General features: G+C 43.1%; 2 protein-coding genes across 4 annotated transcripts; both read right to left on the bottom strand.

The window, feature by feature from the left end:
- Window positions 1-133: 133 nt before the first annotated feature.
- Window positions 134-18,420, bottom strand: LOC130139532 (type I inositol polyphosphate 5-phosphatase 12-like). 3 transcript variants are annotated; one of them, XM_056316713.1, is made up of 11 exons: window positions 18,048-18,420; window positions 5,224-5,476; window positions 3,770-4,586; window positions 3,124-3,248; window positions 2,724-2,808; window positions 2,402-2,567; window positions 2,259-2,299; window positions 1,869-2,136; window positions 1,583-1,706; window positions 1,147-1,507; window positions 134-503 (listed from the first exon to the last, which is right to left on the bottom strand). In XM_056316713.1, exons 1-11 carry the CDS (start codon window positions 18,217-18,219, stop codon window positions 150-152), a joined length of 2,766 nt encoding a protein of 921 aa, XP_056172688.1. In that variant the 5' UTR covers window positions 18,220-18,420; the 3' UTR covers window positions 134-149. The 3 variants fall into 3 exon arrangements, with proteins under 3 accessions (XP_056172688.1, XP_056172687.1, XP_056172686.1); XM_056316712.1 differs by lacking the exon at window positions 18,048-18,420 and adding an exon at window positions 6,673-7,547; XM_056316711.1 differs by lacking the exon at window positions 18,048-18,420 and adding an exon at window positions 6,673-7,547 and having other exon boundaries at window positions 2,259-2,567.
- LOC130139533 (probable thiol methyltransferase 2) lies at window positions 8,367-14,553 on the bottom strand. The gene is made up of 8 exons (XM_056316714.1): window positions 14,297-14,553; window positions 11,315-11,445; window positions 11,130-11,216; window positions 10,141-10,241; window positions 9,944-10,043; window positions 9,474-9,520; window positions 9,252-9,330; window positions 8,367-8,745 (listed from the first exon to the last, which is right to left on the bottom strand). Exons 1-8 carry the CDS (start codon window positions 14,523-14,525, stop codon window positions 8,692-8,694), a joined length of 828 nt encoding a protein of 275 aa, XP_056172689.1. The 5' UTR covers window positions 14,526-14,553; the 3' UTR covers window positions 8,367-8,691.
- Window positions 18,421-19,962: the final 1,542 nt, after the last annotated feature.

Below are 19,962 nucleotides of genomic sequence, written 5' to 3' on the forward strand. Positions count from 1 at the left end.
CTGCTCCTAGAAGCAAGAAGCTGAGTATTTACATCCGGATATTGCCTGCTTCGCATGAATCTGAGGAAACCTTCAGCATCAGAACCGAATGTGCAGTTGGCAAGGGTGCATAAGGTCCCAAACAAATATCCCATTTCCCGCTCAAGCATTTAAGGGTTGTGCAAATTCCGGAAGTCATCAACGTCAGTAGAATTGCTGTGCTGCCGATGTTCAGGCAGGTAAACTGAACCACCTTGACTTTTTCTGGAACTGGTCAACTTTGAGTCCACACGAAGCATCTTAGATGAATAGCAATGATGCACCCGGATCCGGTAGCTCTGTATTTCGGTGGAGCAACTTCCTTGAATTATCAACTTTAACATCACTTCCTTATCCTGGGTATCTTCAGACCACCAGTTCTGTGGTATTCCCTCAACCAAGTCCTCCAGCGTATGCAATTCTTCATGGTGGACCGAAACCTCCACAAATTGTTCCGGTTTTATTATGCCACCAGCTGGCATCACCTGTATTGCGATACAACCAAGATTACCTCAACTTGGGATGGTAGATATGTATCTACAGGAAAGATATTCATGAATACTAGCGGAAAAGTAAGAATTTGCTAGGAATACGAACACATATTCTCCTAATAACCTGAATCACTTATAGTGTTCCTCCTCCATCAGAAACCAAATGGATCCCTTAAGAAGAAAGACCCATAGAATGAGTTTGCCGATGTCTTAAAGCATGCTTGCATAATTTTTTAGATTGATACACTAAGACATTATTGTAGATATACCTGGCTAAAATAATGTCTTACAAAACTTTAGTTGATATAGATACAAGGTACTTTAAGCTGAGCGCACAATTTGAAGGGACCACATCCATTGAGGCAATGATACAACCCAATTCTCCAGGATATGACAGGGGAGACCATGGGAAGTGTTGGAATCAACTATCAGACGAATGTTACTAGATGGCAATAATCTAGTGAAATTGGAACACCTCCTACCGCTGGACCAAATGTGGATCCACTGAAGGTCAGGCTGCTACCAAACGTAGTTAAGTTAATTAGATGGCTAATCCTTGGCTTAATCGGGAAGAGGCTTCTCGATATTGATATCTAATTGTTGGTCTTTTCATTCGGCCAACGCAGAGAAAAAATACCTCAAGCCATCGTGGGAAGCCGAAGGAACCTCTTGGACGTTGATCTGATGAATGAGCATCCTCCTTCATAGCAGACTGACCTTCACAGATAAATCTAAACACGGCTTTGTCATCGACACATCTGTTGGTGATCCTTAAAACATAAGTGTCCTGGTTCTTCAGAAGTATGCTGTCAGTGCTCACAACAGTTTCAGGAACACGACGCATTTCTGCTAGCATGGTCCTGATGTTTTCATTTGATTTCACTATATTCCCAAACTCTTGTCTCCTAACTGATCGATCAACATGAGCAATTTCAGCACTGAACTTACAGCGTACAGGTTTGTGATCACTGTCGGTCACATCCATACAAGCCTCATACCTTCAAAAAAGAAACAACATTAATTTTACACTGAATTCCCCAATTGTAAGTAGGCACAGATGAGGTGGAACGTACTGTAATATAGATGTGACAATGGGACACTCCAAGCTGCATTCTGACACTGAAGAGGACCGGTTGTCATGATAGAGGATTCTGTCGCACCAAGCAGGAATGCGCTTCTTCTCTCCAGAATCATATCCTGATACATAAAAGCAACTGCCTTCAACACCAATAACAAAACAAGAACTAATAAAAAGCAGGCACAAGAGCTCCATTATGGGGAACCTTCGGTTAGCTATCTGGTTCCATGTACTTTGCAACACTGGCAAGAAGCTATGGTCCTAGTTTATTAATCCTTTACCTCCTAAACCTGCTTGGTGACGTTCAAACTTGTAAGTTGGAGGAAATCTGATGAGTGCCTCACGCATTCCTTGGAATACTTTCCCTGCCTTCATTTCTTCTCTCAGTTGATCCTTTTCTCTAAGCCAATCAAAGCTTCTCTGGGAAACAAAGTCCCTTGCTTCATCATAAGATATACCAAATAGTCTGTAGTTGAAATCACCAAGAAACACCACCATATCTGCCTCTGACAGATCAGGTCTTCCCTCCTCAGAGTTGTGACCCGTGTTCTGTGAAACACCAGTCCTTGTTACTTCAATCTAATAAATCTAAATATATCCATTTGAGTGGCAGGAGGAGTACGAAGGCAAGAAATGCCATTTGAGAGTAAATGATTGAAAGAACTACTCACACTCATACTGCGAGGCATCTGTGCCGAAGAGGAGACACCAGCTGCAACAGAGAGCACAAATGGCAAGCCAGAAGAATAGAGTAGCCAAAATGAATATATGCACAAGGCAAGATAGCAAGACAAAATCAGGTATGGGACCATACCAGCTGCAGCATTGAGTACATTATATGATCGGCTGAATGCCATAGTTCGGTAGATGTGATCAAAATCAGCATTCCGCCGATTGACAGCTTCCAAATGTGCTGCCAAGTGACAGTTCACAAAGCATATAATCCGATCATAGACACGGATTCTCAAACCTACACCACCCTGATCAACCAGACATGGTCATATCAGTGAATGTCATGTAGGAGGCTATCGAGAGTACACAAACTCCGAGTTTAAAATTATCTAAGTCTGCTTCTGCAAACATGATAAACTCTAACTTCAAATAAACTAGGAGGTTTATGGAGGAATGGGACAAACCTTATTACCAATTGCACGACCAAAGCCACATGCAACTGCTGCCACATCAACATCTCCAACGTGTGTTCTGAGATTCTTTCTAACCCTGTACCAAGTACAGAAAAAAAGGAGGTCAGAGACCCTAGGATGTATTGGGAAAATATCTGGGGTTAGGGATATTGAATGTTGACCATTTGGAAGTTAAAAAGTAAGACCAAATTAAGCTGCATTCGCAAAATACTAACATAATAAAACCAGAGATACGGCATAAGGGCTAACAAACTAAAGGACATCAACGAAGGTGAAGTCAGATTTGTAGTACCATGGATTGGCAAATAGAGCTTGGGTATTCCGAATTGGAAAAATGCCCTAATCATTGACCCGTTAACATCGCATTTACAGTTATCCTGCAAGGACTTACCAGAGAGCTATGAGCAACCCAGCCAACTGCCTAGACCCCATACGCTCGAACGTATTTCCTTCATCCAAAGTCTTCCCAATAGTATCCAGCCACCAATGTCCAATTGAACTCCCTTCAAGCCCTACCTAAAATGGGCAGACTATGTGAGAACTCATTTTAAGAAAAACTCCAACAAGTATGCATCAAACACATGCTTGAACAGGCATGCGCCCAAGTGCCAAGCAGCAAGTGGATGAGGAAGGAAAAGATGGAGCAAAGAGAAAACATATCTTCAAAGTTAACTAGAGGTTCATATGATTGAGAGGGACCATCTTAGAAATTGACTCAGGAGTTTCATCAAAGACTAGAGGATCATATGAATGGAAAAACTGCAACAACTATTTTGCTAAGAAATATCTGCAGAAAAGAAAGAAAAGATATTTCCGTTAAGGGATTTGATCAAATTCGTTAATTGGCTGATGGTGTCAGCAATCACCAAGTGTTCTCTGTCAAATGATGGAGTGACTTATTGGGTAACCAGAAGGATAAGTCCTAGAGAATGAGGACTTGTCTATTTTTCACATTTGCTATCAATAAACAAAAGAACCTTGAAGCATAGCCCAATTGACCCATAGTCAATCATCAATAGAAGTCAAAGAAATCATACAGTTTCTTTTGCGGCTGACATCGCAAGAAACCCGGCACCCATCTCCACTTCTTGGCACCCAATAACAACAATTCCAACATCTGAGGCAGCAGAACCTAACCACAATGAAAGCGACTCCTGAGAAGCTCTTCCCTGGCCAACATTCCACGTGCCAACCAATATTTTGACATTGTTTTGTCTTGTGTATATTTCTTCTTTTGCAGCCAATTCTGACCGTATAATGTTGTCAATAGGTCCTGGGGATGTTATATTCCACCCACGTATGCCACCATGAGTGGCTAAGCTATATATATAATTTCTTCCAACTGCCAGTTTTATCACCGGGCTGCTGTGAGCAATCCACCCTGCAACTACATTTCCCTCGAGGTCCAAGACCTGGATTAATCCACTGATATAGCCTACATAAATTCGTGTTCCAAGAGTACAGAAGCATAGAACTGCACAAGCATGGTGATTAAAATCTTGCAAACGGGTTCCCCGTGTATCCCACTGCACCAGTAAACCATTTGAGCATCCAGTCCAAATCATTCCATCGGCAGTTTGAACAAGTGCTTCTGTTTTCTTGGTATTTTCTTCCGTAAATGCCCCAGCACCCTTTGTAGCCACTCGGCGAACTGCATCAGCAGCTCCCATTATGGCATTACGAGACCGCTGCAAAAAACTAGTGCTCTGAGATTTCTCCTTTTTCGATGTAGAGACAAATTTAACTTTCATTTCATCTTCCACCGCTTGATCTGGTACTGAAGCAACATCAACCCGGTTCTCGATCTGACCCTCTATGTTAAAACATTTCAAAAGCTCTTTAGTGCGAGCATTCCTGCAAACAATTACCATGTTGAAACTAAATATCTTCAAAAGCAAGATGATTGTCCATGAAATGATTTTTATACCGAATCATTTCTACATTATCTCTTGAAGATGTTATTAGTCTTCATATGCTAGAATGCTCAAACTACATATATCCCTGTTTTAGTTTTCTAACCATTCTTAAATTCCTTCATCTGAAACCTCTGACTGCATATATCCAGAAGCCCCAAAAATATATATTGGGAATTTGAAGCTAGCTAGCATCAAATTCAACTTTTTAAATCAATAGCTACCAAATAAAATATCTACATATTTACGAGCATAAAGCAATATTTTTTTCAACATAAGATCCAAATAAAAGCTAAGCTAGCTAGCCTTGAAATCAGATTTCCCGCCAATTCATCTTGCAGTTAAACAACACACAATTGGAAAGATACTAACATCATCCACAGAAAAGTACTTCCAGAAAGCCTAATAATAATTGAACAGCATGCAATCTAGAATCGGTAACTAAGTTTGACAATTGACTACTACCTTTTCTCTTTGAGCCATTTCATGTAAATTATCCTTGTCAACTAGTTATCCCAGAGATTTTCATGAGAAGACACAAGGCCAGTCCCAAAGAAGAGATGTCTCAAGACACATACCATTTTGAAAACGAGAGTGCTCCGACAGCCCAAACTTTTCCTCTAACATTATCTGCTAATAAGCACTTCACGTCCGAAGAAGAAATGCTACAAACACCGTTGACGGTGACTTGGCTCTTTAGGTCAATGAATGATCTCTCCACCAGTAGAGCAGCCATGTGTTTTTCCTCTGGTGATAGAGAGAGAGATTTTTCAATGGTTTCCCAAGGCCATATTTTAATAACGCCACCTTCGAATCCAGTCCAAAGATCACCTGTATGAATTAACATTAATAGGTCAGCACGCAAGTTTCAAATTCTAATGCATCATAACAGTAAAAAATGCAGATGCAGGCAGAAATCTTTACAACAGCAAACTGTCCATTCCTGGTCATGTAGACTGTCCTTCAAGAGCAAGATAACTCCGAAAGAACAACAGGACAGTAAAAGCAGTAGAGCTTCACAATTGATGCAGTTGACTGATACAACCATTTCTATTTTTAACATTACAAAAAATTCGGATTGGGCACATGCTGCAGTCACTTGGGACTGGAATCATAGATGATTACAACTGACAAAACAAGCCTTCAACTTGGCAGTTGAACATGACCCTCACATTGACCTACTTTCATCTCCATGTCACCAGCAAGTTCCGTCAATCATGCCTGCTCTAGTTCACTGAAAATAGTTCCCTGGAAATTAACATACTTGTTCACAAAATCAAGTACGGAAACTGTTTAAATGTCTAAATCGAAGACTTAAGCTGATGGGTGGAGGGAGACTACATGAATATAAGGCATATTGAAACCCCATAGACAAGCAATGTGGGATATTAAGGCTTTCTTCCTAGTGCAAACTAGACTAAGAAGGAGACGTGGAAATGACAATCGGGGAGCCTCACAAGGAGTAAATCTACAGAATTTGATACTAATATCATGTTAGAAAGGACCTAAAGGCTTAAACTGGTAGAGGAGGACCACATGAATATAACACCATGGGACCCCCATAGACAAGTGATGTGGGATATTTTCGTACAAACAACTAACTTGAATTGCCAGAGATGCGCCACATGCACAATATGGATAATAACCGAGAAAATGAATATTCACCATCGTCCAGATGCTGCATAACTACAGTGTCAACCTTTATGAGCGACCACTTTGGCCCGGAAATTAATCAAGCACATCCAAAACTGAACTGGAAAATCGCGAGGCCAAAAGAATATATAGGGTGACCATTACGCTCTCTCTGTCTTGATTACAAGGGGGGTTGGGCAGATATCCGAGTGAACTCCTAATGTCCTATATTAGCTAGTGAAATGTGAATATCAAGCACCGAGTCAGAACCAAAGAGCACATTATTAATTGGCAAGTTTTCTCTAGGCCAAACTAAAAGCATGCAAAACTAAGACAACAAGCAGTGTCACAAAGAACAAGTACGCTGGTCGAATCATTCAATCACACTCTCTTACCATAAGAAGTCATGACCATCGAAAGCACTGGACCGCGATGCGCCTGCCACGACAAGCCTTCCTTGAAAGGAGCATCCTGCTCAAATGGCTGGTCCATCTTCCAGGATCTGATCTTCCCATCCTTATGACCAGTCCACACCAGCCTATTCCCAGAATCAACTATCAAACACATTGCGGGTGACGTTGTCACCGACTCATGGAACGGCGCGGCATCCTCATCGCCTCTCCGGGTCCTACCCCCGAGCCCTGACCCGACCTCAGACACCTTCGTGAGATCCCAAACCCTCACTCCGCTCTCCTGGCCAGCCCAAAGCTGAGTATCCGTACAAGCAATGTTCCTGAGGAACTTACCCACCTGAGTCTCCTTCAGGGGATGCGGCCTCAGCTCCAGACACGGAGGCCGGCTCGGATGCACGGCCGAGCGCGGCGGCACACGGAAGATCCCTGCTCCGCCGCCACTCGCGACGAACTCCGGCATTGGATGGAGATCCTCCCTGGCGGGGGCGTCGCCGGCAGCCGCCTTGTGAGAAGCGTAATCAGAGTCGTCACCGCTGGCGGAGGCGGTGGAGGAGTAAGGGAAGAAGTCATCGGCGTCGTCATCAGAGGAGGAGCGATTGGTGTAGAACTGGTCGATGCTGGAAGGGATGCGGTCATCGTCGAGGCTGTGCTTGCGGATCTGGTGGCGCTTCTTGTGGGAGGAGGAGGGGGTGCGGAGCTGCTGGCTGTAGGAGTGGATCTTGCGCGGCGGAGGGACGGAGCTCAGGGAAGCGATCGCGTCCCTGTCGCCGTCTTCCATTCTCTCGCCCTCCATTTCATGTGATTTTTTTCCGCAGAGGGATTCGTTTGCGCTGATAGAAGAGAGAGAGAGAGAGAGAGAGAGAGAGAGGTGGAGATCGGAGAAAGTTTCAGAGAGAGAGAGAGAGAGAGAGAGGAGAGAGAGAAGCGAAGGATGGGAATGGGAGTGAAGAGCGAGAAGAGAGGCGAGGTTGACGGAAGCGAGGGGACAAGAATGAAGACGAAGCAGAGGGAGCGAGACAGAGAGAGAGAGACAGAAACAGACAGTTTCAAGTTCGTTGGTAGTTGTCGTGGCCACACACGTGTGGCGTCGCTCGTGTGGCTTTTCCCGCGAAAATTTGTCAAAATGACAATGCCAGTTCAATATCTCTCCCTTCACTTCCCCAAGACAGGACTCGCGCACATCGTGCTGGAAATTTCCACGAGGTGGTTCACCGAAATGAGAAAAATAAGGGGAAAATTTCACAAAGTCAATTCGATTGTCAAGCATGGAAAAAAGAACAAAAAAAAAAAAAAACAGTCAGCTATCCGTGGTTCAAATCCTGGACAACTCGAGCCTCCTATCCTGAAAATTACTGATCGGCGATGTCATGAGATCATCGCCTTATGAGATTACCCCGAATCTCTAAAAGGTCCGAAAGTATGACAATCGTAACAGCAGAAAGTCAATCGTCCAACTCCTTTCAATTTCGACGGGCATATCTTTCTCTCTCAGCATAGCATGATATAAGACATTGACTGATTAGGATGAGCATTTGGCAGCTTGAACAATGGCTTCAACAATAAAACCTTGCTCGATGCTGTTGTTGGGAATCGGTAAAAACTTAAAACTTACGTGAACAATTGCATTGATGGAATTTGTGGTGGTAGGTAGAACTGTAAAAGTTTCGAAGTTAGAGGATGCAATCAGGTCTTGCTCCTTCTTTTTAATCAAACTTTGGAAAGTGCTTTTCTTACTCAACAACAAGCTCACACCCTTCTAGCAAAAAAAAAAACACAAGCTCACACCCGAGCACCCAGCTCATTTTTCAAGCTGAATCAGTCAGCATGCTCGGTAATCAAGTCCAGAGTATTTGTACATATAGAAGTACCAAAAACCATAAAGACTGAAGGAGAAATGAGGGGAAAGAGGGAAAGCAAATTGCCTCCCAACTTTTACTTCTTGCTTGTAGTTTCTCGGATTGATGTACGATGAGATTGGAGGATTGAGAATGTTGCAAGATATCACACCGTGGAGTTCTTTATTATCTTCTTCCACCTTCCAATCTTTTCCTTTCCCTGGAAAACAGAAAAGTCATGTTAGAGCCCTTTTATATATGAGCGCGCATCCTGACACACGTAATGAGACAGCAACCTTTTCACTCTTCTGTATGCAACAGGAAGAGAAGTGTTGCATACACTGCCGACAAATCTTTGCATTTAACAGTTTCGGTAAAGCTTCATCAACTAATCAAAGTCTAGACGATAAACCAGCGAGAAAGGATATCACCACCAACAACGCTACTACACTGCTTGTCCCACCTTGAACAGCTTAACGAGATCGACCCAGCCTATTTGGAGACTAGAGTTCTCAAATAGCGGTATAGAGTTTTTGTCCCTATTCGTCTTTGGTATGCCTTTTCAATATGAACTTTTCCAATTCTATCAAGTATCAATCAAGTGAATCGACTTAGAATGTCTCACAACATTACAAAGGCAGGAACACAACAAATACCAAAGGTTCATCTAATAGAATCAACAACCATAAGTTCATGTCAAGAATAGAAGCAACCATCTAGACATACCTTGCGGGGTCCAACAGCCAGTTCATTATCCATAATGGAGATAGCCTTGAAGCCCAAGGGACACAATACCTCCTCATAACTGTACAAATACAAGTTAGCCTATTTTGCAGCCATAAAGCTAATGGCATGGCATTTGCTATTAGCTTATATTACGCAGCATTCTGCTCATGACGCACTTATAAACTACACTGGTATCTAGACCACTGAAAAATGAGTGCTTACTCTGATATTGATACTTTATAAGGAGGTCCATCAATGAGATCACCGATCTGCACAACCAACCAAGAACCATAAGATACATAGATATAGCCTGACATACACTTCAACAATCAATTATATCCATTGGATTTTCCAAGACCTATCATGGAGCATCCTACAATCAGTAGAAAACTAGAGATTAATATCAGAAACCTTGTCAATTATAGAAAAAGCTGAAAACTTCTTTCTATGAGAGAAGGAAAAAGAAAAGAGAGGAAAAAGGCGACAAAGACAAGAAACAAGCAAAGTGAAATGTCCTATTATTCTTTCACATCCTTCAGCCGTCATAAGAATGTGGACCTTAATAGCATTCGCCAATTTCCCAAGTCCATTCAGAGACTGATTTACAGAGTCAAAGTATTTCTGTTCGATTGCGAAAAGAAGCATCGATAGAAAGGAAAAAGAAAAGCATATTAGACAGTTAAAATTAGAACCGGAAACATCAGGGTGATGAGCTCGCCATCTGGTCCCAATAATTCACTCATTCGCTCTGCCCATGCTGCTCTTATTTCTGGCTCAATTGCACAAAAGAACCTGCTCGTTGGGGGGAAAGGAAAAATTTGATCACCATTGATTTCCTCACAGAAATGGAAGAAGATGAAAAGAACACAAATGGCTTAATTTGACTTACGTATAATCAAAAATAAGATCAAAGAGCTCTGTTGGATTCCAAGTGAAGAAATCCTCCTTCAGGAAGATGAAATGATTTGCATTTGGTGATGAAGAGAATAGCTGCCTCATGCATAAGATGTTGAATGAGACTTTGGAAAAGAGAATCAGCTAAACAAACATCTCACTACGGAACACGAACTCAAGTACCAGACCACATCAGCCTTTTTAAGCGCATGAAACACACTAACTGGAGAGAAAAACCATACAAAGCATGTTCTGGCACGAGAGCTTCACTTTGGAATTTAAAGGCATCCTTCACCAATCTCAAGAATAAAATAGAAGTTAGCATGCTATATGATTGCCTAATTAATGAACCAACCGAGCACAAAAGAGCTAATCCGCTATTATAAATGGATAATACAATAAACTAAATGGTACTCTGGTACCAAATCTTATGTGAAAACATAGAAGAGATATCCTCCACTCAAATGGCTCTCTGTTAATGTCTATCTACAGCTAAAGTGACATCACTAGCAAGCAGCAAAGCGACGATCTCTTGGTTCTTAGCATGTCACGGTAGTCTAACAGTCATAATTATGTGACAAAATTATGCAGCTGACATGCCCCGTGATACTAAAGAAGGAAATGCGTCATTTCTAGTCCCTAGCATTTTTCGTTGATAGCAGCCACAGAAATTTATAGTCCCACAAGGGCAACTTGGAGCAAAAGGAAAAGGAAGGTGTCATATCATCACCTTCATGGGATACTGAAATGAGTTGCTACATACAGGAAAGCAGAGGAAAACACAGTACATACTTATAATCAAAGAAATTGTGCTTGAATAACTTCTACCACTTCAAATTATTTTGGATTGGCACGTTGTCAGCTGTTGCGGAGCCTGTATGTGCTATATACAGAAGAAGAGATAATCCACCCCCAGAGAAAGCAAGTATGCAACGCCCAGTCATCAGCATGATGCATAAATTCAAGCCCAAGAAGTGTTATTACCTGTATTGCTCTCTTTATGGCACCTTCTGATATGTCTATTCCCACAACATAGCGTTCGGGACAGGCAATAGATGCCACATCATAGCCCTGTCACATGCAGGGAACTTCGTGAGGGCCAAAAACAGCAGTATTTGCTTTGGATCTCAAAGGTAAGCTCAAATAATGGAAGAGATGGTACCACTTACAGAGCCACATCCTGGAACAAGAGCCCTGCCTTTTGGAAGAGCACCCATCTGGTGAAGCTGCTGAAGTATTGGGGTCGGTTGTCCTAAATCCCAGGGGGTCAACCCTTGCTCCCAGCACTTCTTCCAACCATCTAGTAAGAAGCCAGGGACTCGAGTTATTATAGTACCATACCGATTGTAATTCGCAAGTTTGACAGCCCAACATAACCCTCTAGCGCCCACCACCCCGCATAGACATAGGCGTACGAAGCAACAAAACGGCGGCTTCAACTCGGCCGACCCAACACAGTCAACGCGCGGAAGAAGCAGAATCACCGGAAGAAACGAAGCAAACGCGCGCACGGAAATCGAGAGAGAGCTCCGAGGAGTACCGGCCGACTCTCCGTGGACGAGTTGCTTGATCCGATCGACGTGGGTGGCGAGCTTGGACTTGGAGGCGGCGGCGACGCCGTCGCCCCCCTCCCCGCCGCTCGCGGCCATCCCCCGGGTGGCGCCGCCGGCGCCGGCGGAGGCGGCCTCCTCCGCCCTCGCGCTCGCGGCGGAGGCCGCTGTACGGAGACGGTGGAAACGGAATCGCCCGCCGCAGAGCTCGGATCGACGGCGCCACAACGGAAGCTCGGGTCGGGTATTAAGCCCGAAATTCTTTTTACCCGAGCCCGTTCGCGATTTTGAACAATATTAATTATTTATTTGGACTCTCTTAGTAGGTCCCTCGTCCATGTAAGATAACTTTTCTCTTGACTCATATTACTTTTACGAGCGAGGCTCGGCGGTCGGCCAAAAGGCAGAAGAAAGTTAAAAGAATTAAAAGAAAATTAGAAGAATTGTTTCAAAAATCGACAAAAATGTATTAAATTTTATTAAGAATTATCCCCGTCAACGTCAGAGGTATTACGTAGATCGGTCGATGTTTACATTAATAATATCCTATTAAAATTGACTGAAAAAACTGAATTGATGTAAAAAAAAAGATTTGAAACTTAATTAGTATAAAAAAAATTTAAGATTAAATTGGTATTAATGTAAAATATTTAAGATTTTTTTGATATATTTTTCTATAAATAAAGGGGTATGATGGAACTTCCTCGTAAGCCGGGAAGAAGGGGAGATTTGATGGGCTAAGTCCGCGTCATGGGACCAGCGCATCATAAACTTAATTAAAAAAAACGGCAAAAAGAAAGAAAAAAGGGTTTGAACGTTAAGAGAGAGAGAGAGTATGTTCGCTAAAGAAACGAAAAAAGAAATAGATGCAGACAGGGAGAGTGCACCTTTAAAGAGGAGAGGGGATCACATTCAACGATAAAAATCTTGTCGAATTGGTTGGAATTTTAGTAAGTTGTTCGTGAGATCGAGATCTACAAGTTGATCGTTTCTGTTTGTTAAAGTCCTTCTCCAAATTGTCTCCAATTTTTACCTTTAAAGAGGAGAGGCGATCAGATTCAACGATAAAAACCTTGTCGAATTGGTTGGAATTTTAGTAAGTTGTTCGTGAGATCGAGATCTACAAGTTGATCATTTCTGTTTGTTGAAGTCCTTCTCCAAATTGTCTCCAATTTTTACCTTTAAAGAGGAGAGGCGATCAAATTCAACCATAAAAACCTTGTCGAATTGGTTGAAGATCGAGATCTACAAGTTGATCGTTTCTGTTCGTTGAAGTTCTTCTCCAAATTGTCTCCAATTTTTACCTTTAAAGAGGAGAGGCGATCAGATTCAACCATAAAAACCTTGTCGAATTGGTTGAAATTTTAATAAGTTGTTCGTGAGATCGAGATCTGCAAGTTGATCGTTTCTGTTTGTTGAAGTCCTTCTCCAAATTGTCTCCAATTTTTACCTTTAAAGAGGAGAGGCGATCAAATTCAACCATAAAAACCTTGTCGAATTGGTTGGAATTTTAGTAAGTTGTTCGTGAGATCGAGATCTACAAGTTGATTGTTTCTGTTTGTTGAAGTCCTTCTCCAAATTGTCTCCAATTTTTCTGGCCGTACCTAGATCTTCTTGCTTCTTTGTATTAATCTACCTTTGTGGTAATGAAATACTGTTGTGTTGTTGATGTGTTGTGTATCAACTCAATCCGACAAGGGCGGGGACTATTTATCGAGACCAGAGGGTTCGAACAAGAAGCGACTCTTAACAAGTTTTTATAATAGTGAAGGGAATGAGAATGAACCGAATTGCGCACCGAATAGAGGGAGGGCGTTGTTGGGATATACATATGAAATTGGAATTAACTCACAAGAGGCGCCTTTTGATGTAATGACAATGTTTAGAATTTAAATTTCAATCTTAATTGTGCTCAAGTGAGAGCACTACTAGAATGAGTGACCCTCTTGGAAAAGTGCCCACCAATACGTCAAAGGACAAAGCCATGAGTCTCGCCATACGACGGGTTAAAGCGAACAATGCCTCGAGAGAGTCAATATAAAGGTGTCACAACATGACATTAAAGCGGAGCCTTCTCCAATAGGTGTGTGGTTTGGGGATGAAAAGCTGATAGGTTTTGTAAAGACCCAATCTGACAAACGTTAAGAGTCTTCACTGAGGTTGAAATACCGTTCCAGCGGTTGCTGGTAGCCTTTTATGAAAATTCTAATTCTTTTGAGTTAAATGAGAATTAGCCCTTCACCGTTTAGGACACCATAATCGTCACTACACAGCGATAACTTCCCGACACACAAATTCCCAAAAAATATATATATGGGTCGAGTACCGACGTTCCTTGGCCCAGGTGGTAAGGAGCCTACCTAGGTTCCCTTAAGCAAGGTCTCGAGTTCGAGCCTTTGTGTATGGAGCAAACGGCGCTGGGAGAGCCACCCCCTTGCGGGTCCGACAGTGCTCAATTCCGGATTTAGTCGGGAATACCACGGATACCGGAAGGTCATAGACAAAAAAAAAAGGAAAGAAAGAAAAGAAAAGAAGAAGAACAAAGGGGTGACTCTTACCAAAGGTTTTTACACAACCGGAGAGCAAAGGGGATTAACGTACCTTCACGGAAGCTGTGGATTAGCTCTTGGAAGGCTGATAAATTCGGATATATCGGTGTCGCCTCGGTCTGCTCTGTTTCTCCTTGCACTAGTTCGGTCGCCATCTTTCGGAACCCGCTGCGAACACACAAGGAAATGCCTGTGAATGTGGGATGTGAATGCCGAAGGGCCGGCGTACATATAAACGGACTTGAGCGAGAGGGGGGGCCCCTTGATGAGCCAAAATTCATGGACCATGTCGCCCCGCGGTCTTACGAATTGTATAATGGCATTGCCCGTGGTATTACGAATTGTGTAATGGTATGGTTAGACTTATATGTTGAGAGGCGTACGAAGGAAGAGGGGACCGCTTGATGAGCGATTGCGAATTGTGTAATGGTATGGTTAGACTTATATGTTGAGAGGCTTACGAAGGAAGAGGGGACCGCTTGATGAGCAAGCCAAAATTCAAGGACCGTATCGCCCGTGGTGTTACGAATTGTATATAATCGTAGAGTTGGACAGTGGACTAATATGTTGGGAGGCGTACAAAGGAGCGTCGCGTGGTTGACAGCGCCCCAATCCACTTGCCAACGGCGACACTCTATCCACTTCCGAACGGACAGGACCACTCGGATCAGACTATCGGACTAGACAGGACTACTCACTACTTCGGATTAGGAATCGGATGGACAGGACCACTCCAATCAGAGCGCCTCCTTTTTTTTTTTTTTTAAAGCAAACCCTAATTAGTAAATTATATTTTTTTTGTTTTACTGTTGGGACTCCTATACTTGCAAGGAACAGAAGAACAAAAGAAGAAGAAGAAATCACCAGTTCCACAAAAAATTGTGAACCAATCTTGCCCAGTCCGGTTCCACGAAGGGAACCCATCACACCTAGGATGTAATAATTCCACACCGTCCAGATTATGCTCGATTCGTCGTTCGAGCAGCACGACGAATTCAAGGATATAGCTCAAAATGGCTGCATTGAAACATTGACCGATATAGCTCAGAGACATGTCGACATTTCGTAAGGAGCCAGAATTCAAGGACCGTTTATCGATTTTCGAACACGAGAAACACGGGAACGAAGGCAACTTGCGATATTTAGAGCGCCCCCTTGGATCATCACCACAAACACAGCTATCCGACCGAAAACCTTCATTGGAATCATCTTCTCTGTTAGCCTATGTTGATGTTCATGTGCTGTGGCTATCTGATCCGGAAATGGTCTGCGTCTTGTAATGGTCCCGGAAGTCCAACCGGTCCCTTTTCAGCACTAATGCACCGGAAAATCGTCCGTCGAGCTCACGTAGAAACAAGAAATGTTCAGAAGAAATGCTTCGTCGAAATTTCGTGCCCCGTGGAATAATTTCATTCGAGATCGAGTCGAGTCCAGAAGACCACGTTCAGGTGGGATAGAGAGTCCTATCTGCGGGCTGTTCTCGTGCTAACAAATTTCTCTTTTCTGGAGATTATGCTCGTCGTTGTCGCGAAACTGGAGCAATGTTATCACACAGCGGACGATGAAGGTTGCCGAGACGCATGATTTGAGCGCACGGGAATCGACGTCGGCTGTTCCGGCAGCTGAGTTTTTTGGTCCTAACAGTGTAACGAGTGTTAGAGCTAGTATGCTCTCGTCTCGTCTGCAGTTCCAATACAGTTTCGACTCTCGCATTATATGATCGAGCGACCCTGACATCGCTTTTGATTTATGAAACTTGGGTTGTGACTCGGATGTGGAACCAGATCGACAAGGCGGAATTCAAGTAAGGCGGCCGCGAATGAATCGGAGATGGGAGCAGACACTGAAGCACAAGAAAGAAATCGAGCCGGCACGTACGTCCGACGAAACCGGGGAGAGCGGCGACCGATCGAGCCTTATGTTATCCGTTTTCGCTTTTCTTCATGCGATGTGTACGCACGATGAGATCGCGGTTCGTGAAAAGCGCGTCGCTCCGCACATCGAGTCCGGGAAGTCGATGCTTCCTTTGAGCAGTCGACACAGGATAAAAAAAAAAAAAGCGATTGCAGCGTTAGCGAAGGCCGCGAAAATGAAAGACGTAGCTCCGGTCGGGAATGTACGGCGGTCGCTTCTGTGCGGAGTGTCGAATATCTAAATTCGATCCTATCAACGATGCAAGAAAAGTAATGAAAATTCGCACAACACAAGAATTTACGTGGTTCAGCAGGGAAGATGTTCCGTCTACTTACGTCCGCGGGTAGAAGAGATCCGTTTCACTAATAACGTAGAAAAGTGTACAGCCATTCTTTCTCACCCCCTACCTCTATTCTAGAGACCCATTTCGCCCTAAAATATATAGCAAAACCCTACATGGCACAAATTACAAAATTGCCCACATAACCTAAAATATTTAGCTTTCCCATAGAGATCCTTCTATGACTGAACATAAAACTAGAGATCCTTCTATGACTGAACATAAAACGCCTCTGACGGCCCGGGGGCGCTGCCCCCACGACCCCCGCCGGGGAGGCCCCCAGACCCCCGCCTGCTCACCGGGGAGTGGGACCCCATGCTGTCCAGTCATCAGGGGGCCTTTCGGAATCGCCTCAGGATCTCTTGGATAACAGAATACAAGACATCAACCTCAACACGGAGCACCTCGTAAATGAAACCGAGTTTGGCCGATGCTAAACTCAACGCATCCTCCGTAGATCCCTTGCGAAAATTTGAGTTCAGCAATGAGCTCGTGATTTAACCATAGAGGCAGGAAACCTATCTTTCTAGCGAACGTTCTTTGGACAATCGATTAAATGACACTTTTGAATAGTTAAAAAGATTATTTTCTCTCAATATTACAAAAAAGTAATAATCGATTTAATATAAAATGTCGTCATATAATTACGATAATTAAGGATGTTTCTAGCCGTTTTCTTTCTATGTTATATATAAATGCATAATATCAATTAAGAATCACACCTTCATTTTGTTCAAAAAAGAAAAATTTACATGAAATAGGATACAATTATCGACCAAAAAAACCAACAATTATCGATCAAGTACGGAAACTGTTTAAATGTCTAAATCGAAGACTTAAGCTAATGGGTGGAGGGAGACTAGATGAATATAAGGCATATTGAAACCTCACAAACAAGCAATGTGGGATATTAAGGCTTTCTTCCTAGTGCAAACTAGACTAAGAAGGAGACGTGGAAATGACAATCGGGGAGCCTCACAAGGAGTGAATCTACAGAATCTAATACTAATATAATGTTAGAAAAGACCTAAAGGCTTAAACTGGTAGAGGAGGACCACGTGAATATAACGTCATGGGACCCCAATAGACAAGTGATGTGGGATATTTTCGTACAAACAACTAACTTGAATTGCCATAGATACGCCACATGCACAATATGGATAATAACCGAGAAAATGAATATTCACCATCGTCCAGATGCAGCATAACTACAGTGTCAACCTTTATGAGTGACCACTTTGGCCTGGAAATTAATCAAGCACATCCAAAACTGAACTGGAAAATCGCGAGGCCAAAAGAAAATGAAGGGTGACCACTACGCTCTCTCTGTCTTGATTGCAAGGGGGGTTGGGCAGATATCCGAGTGAACTCCTAATGTCCTATATTAGCTAGTGAAATGTGAATATCAAGCACCGACTCAGAACCAAAGAGCACATTACTAATTGGTAAGTTTTCTCTAGGCCAAACTAAAAGCATGTAAAACCAAGACAACTAGCAGTGCCACAAAGAACAAGTACGCTGGTCGAATCATTCAATCACACTCTCTTACCATAAGAAGTCATGACCATGGAAAGCACTGGACCGCGATGCGCCTGCCACGACAAGCCTTCCTTGAAAGGAGCATCCTGCTCAAATGGCTGGTCCATCTTCCAGGATCTGATCTTCCCATCCTTATGACCAGTCCACACCAGCCTATTCCCAGAATCAACTATCAAACACATTGTGGGTGACGTTGTCACCGACTCATGGAACGGCGCGGCATCCTCATCGCCTCTCCGGGTCCTACCCCCGAGCCCTGACCCGACCTCAGACACCTTCGTGAGATCCCAAACCCTCACTCCGCTCTCCTGGCCAGCCCAAAGCTGAGTATCCGTACAAGCGATGTTCCTGAGGAACTTACCCACCTGAGTCTCCTTCAGGGGATGCGGCCTCAGCTGTTGGGATTTTGGAACCAAAATCCCATAGAATTGAATGAGAAGTGTGTGGGTGAAAGTGTCCCACATAGGGTAGAAGAGAGATGGGAGATGGGTTCAAATAGTTGAGCCTCACAAATGGGTTTGGGCCCCAAGGGGTACCCCCACCTCCCGCGCGCGCCGCCGCCGCCGTCCGTCCGGCCGGCTCGGCTCGGCTCGGTTCGGTTCCGGGTCCACTCTCTATCGGTTTTTTATTTTTTTCGAACAGACACGTTGTTTAGAATTTATTTATTTATTTATTTATTTTTGGACAAAAAAAAAACATGTTTGTTCGTGAGGTTCGGTTCGCCCGAACAGAAAATCGAAGCCCTTCTCGCGACTGTTCATGAACCGAACCGGTTCAAGCGAACCTTCGCTACTATTCACGAAAACTCGCGACTCTTCATTTTTCGTCACTTGAATAAGACCGAACAGTTTAGTTCGGAATAGAAATATCACTTCGTGGCATTCATTTTTCCTAGACGCACTCTACGCATATTCACTTCATCATTGTCATTTGGTGCGATTGTTACGCAAAATTGCGTTCGTTGGAGTCCTCCGAATACGTACCGCCGGAGGAACGAGATCCGTTCTATCCTGGGAGACGATTGTCCAATATCCTCGGTGCGATTGAGGGGCCAAATTCGTCTTAAGGACACGACGTTAATTCGTTGGGCTCGGATCAACATTCTGCTTATTTGGTTGTACTGCTTTCAGGTCAGTTTTCCTAACGCTTGATTTTAATTTCTGATATATACGAACTTAGCCGAACAACAATCTTAAGACGAATTTTGCTTCGGTTCTGTTCGTATATTCTTATGCGTTGTTCATATCAAATATCATATTGCCGTTTCTTTAATTCGAACTTTTGTATAGTTCGTATGTTCCTTGTCATATCGTATAGAATACGATTCTATTTGCACATTCTGTTCGTTAACGAATTTTTCGAATATTGTTCATATTAGAAATTTTCAATTCTGTTCGTGAATATGGTATGTGTTTATATTTCAGAAATGGCTTCGACTTCGGTTAATCCTGTTCCGAATCACGGAGAAAAGCCAGAAAAGTTCAATGGTACGGATTTCAAGAGATGGCAACAAAAGATGTTGTTCTATCTCACGACCTTGAACTTGGCTAGATTCCTCAATGAGGATGGTCCTAAATTGGACGTTGGAGAGACAAATAAAGAAAAGCTTGCTGCTTGTGGACGCATGGAATCATTCGACTTCTGTGTCGCAACTATGTCCTCAACGGTCCGGACAATACTCTCTATAACGTATATAGTCCGCTAAAACGGCTAAAGAGTTATGGGATAGTCTGGACAAGAAATACAAAACCGAAGATGCCGGATTGAAGAAATTCATTGTCGGTAAATTTCTGGACTTCAAGATGGTTGATTCAAAGACCGTCTTAAGTCAGGTTCAAGAGCTTCAAGTGATTATGCATGATATTCATGCTGAAGGAATGACTCTAAGTGAGACATTTCAAGTAGCTGCATTCATTGAAAAATTG

The sequence above is a fragment of the Syzygium oleosum genome, unplaced genomic scaffold (genome assembly GCF_021117445.2).
Source record: "Syzygium oleosum isolate NSW1041296 unplaced genomic scaffold, Sole_v2.1 Sole_v2.12, whole genome shotgun sequence".
Lineage (NCBI taxonomy): Eukaryota > Viridiplantae > Streptophyta > Magnoliopsida > Myrtales > Myrtaceae > Syzygium > Syzygium oleosum.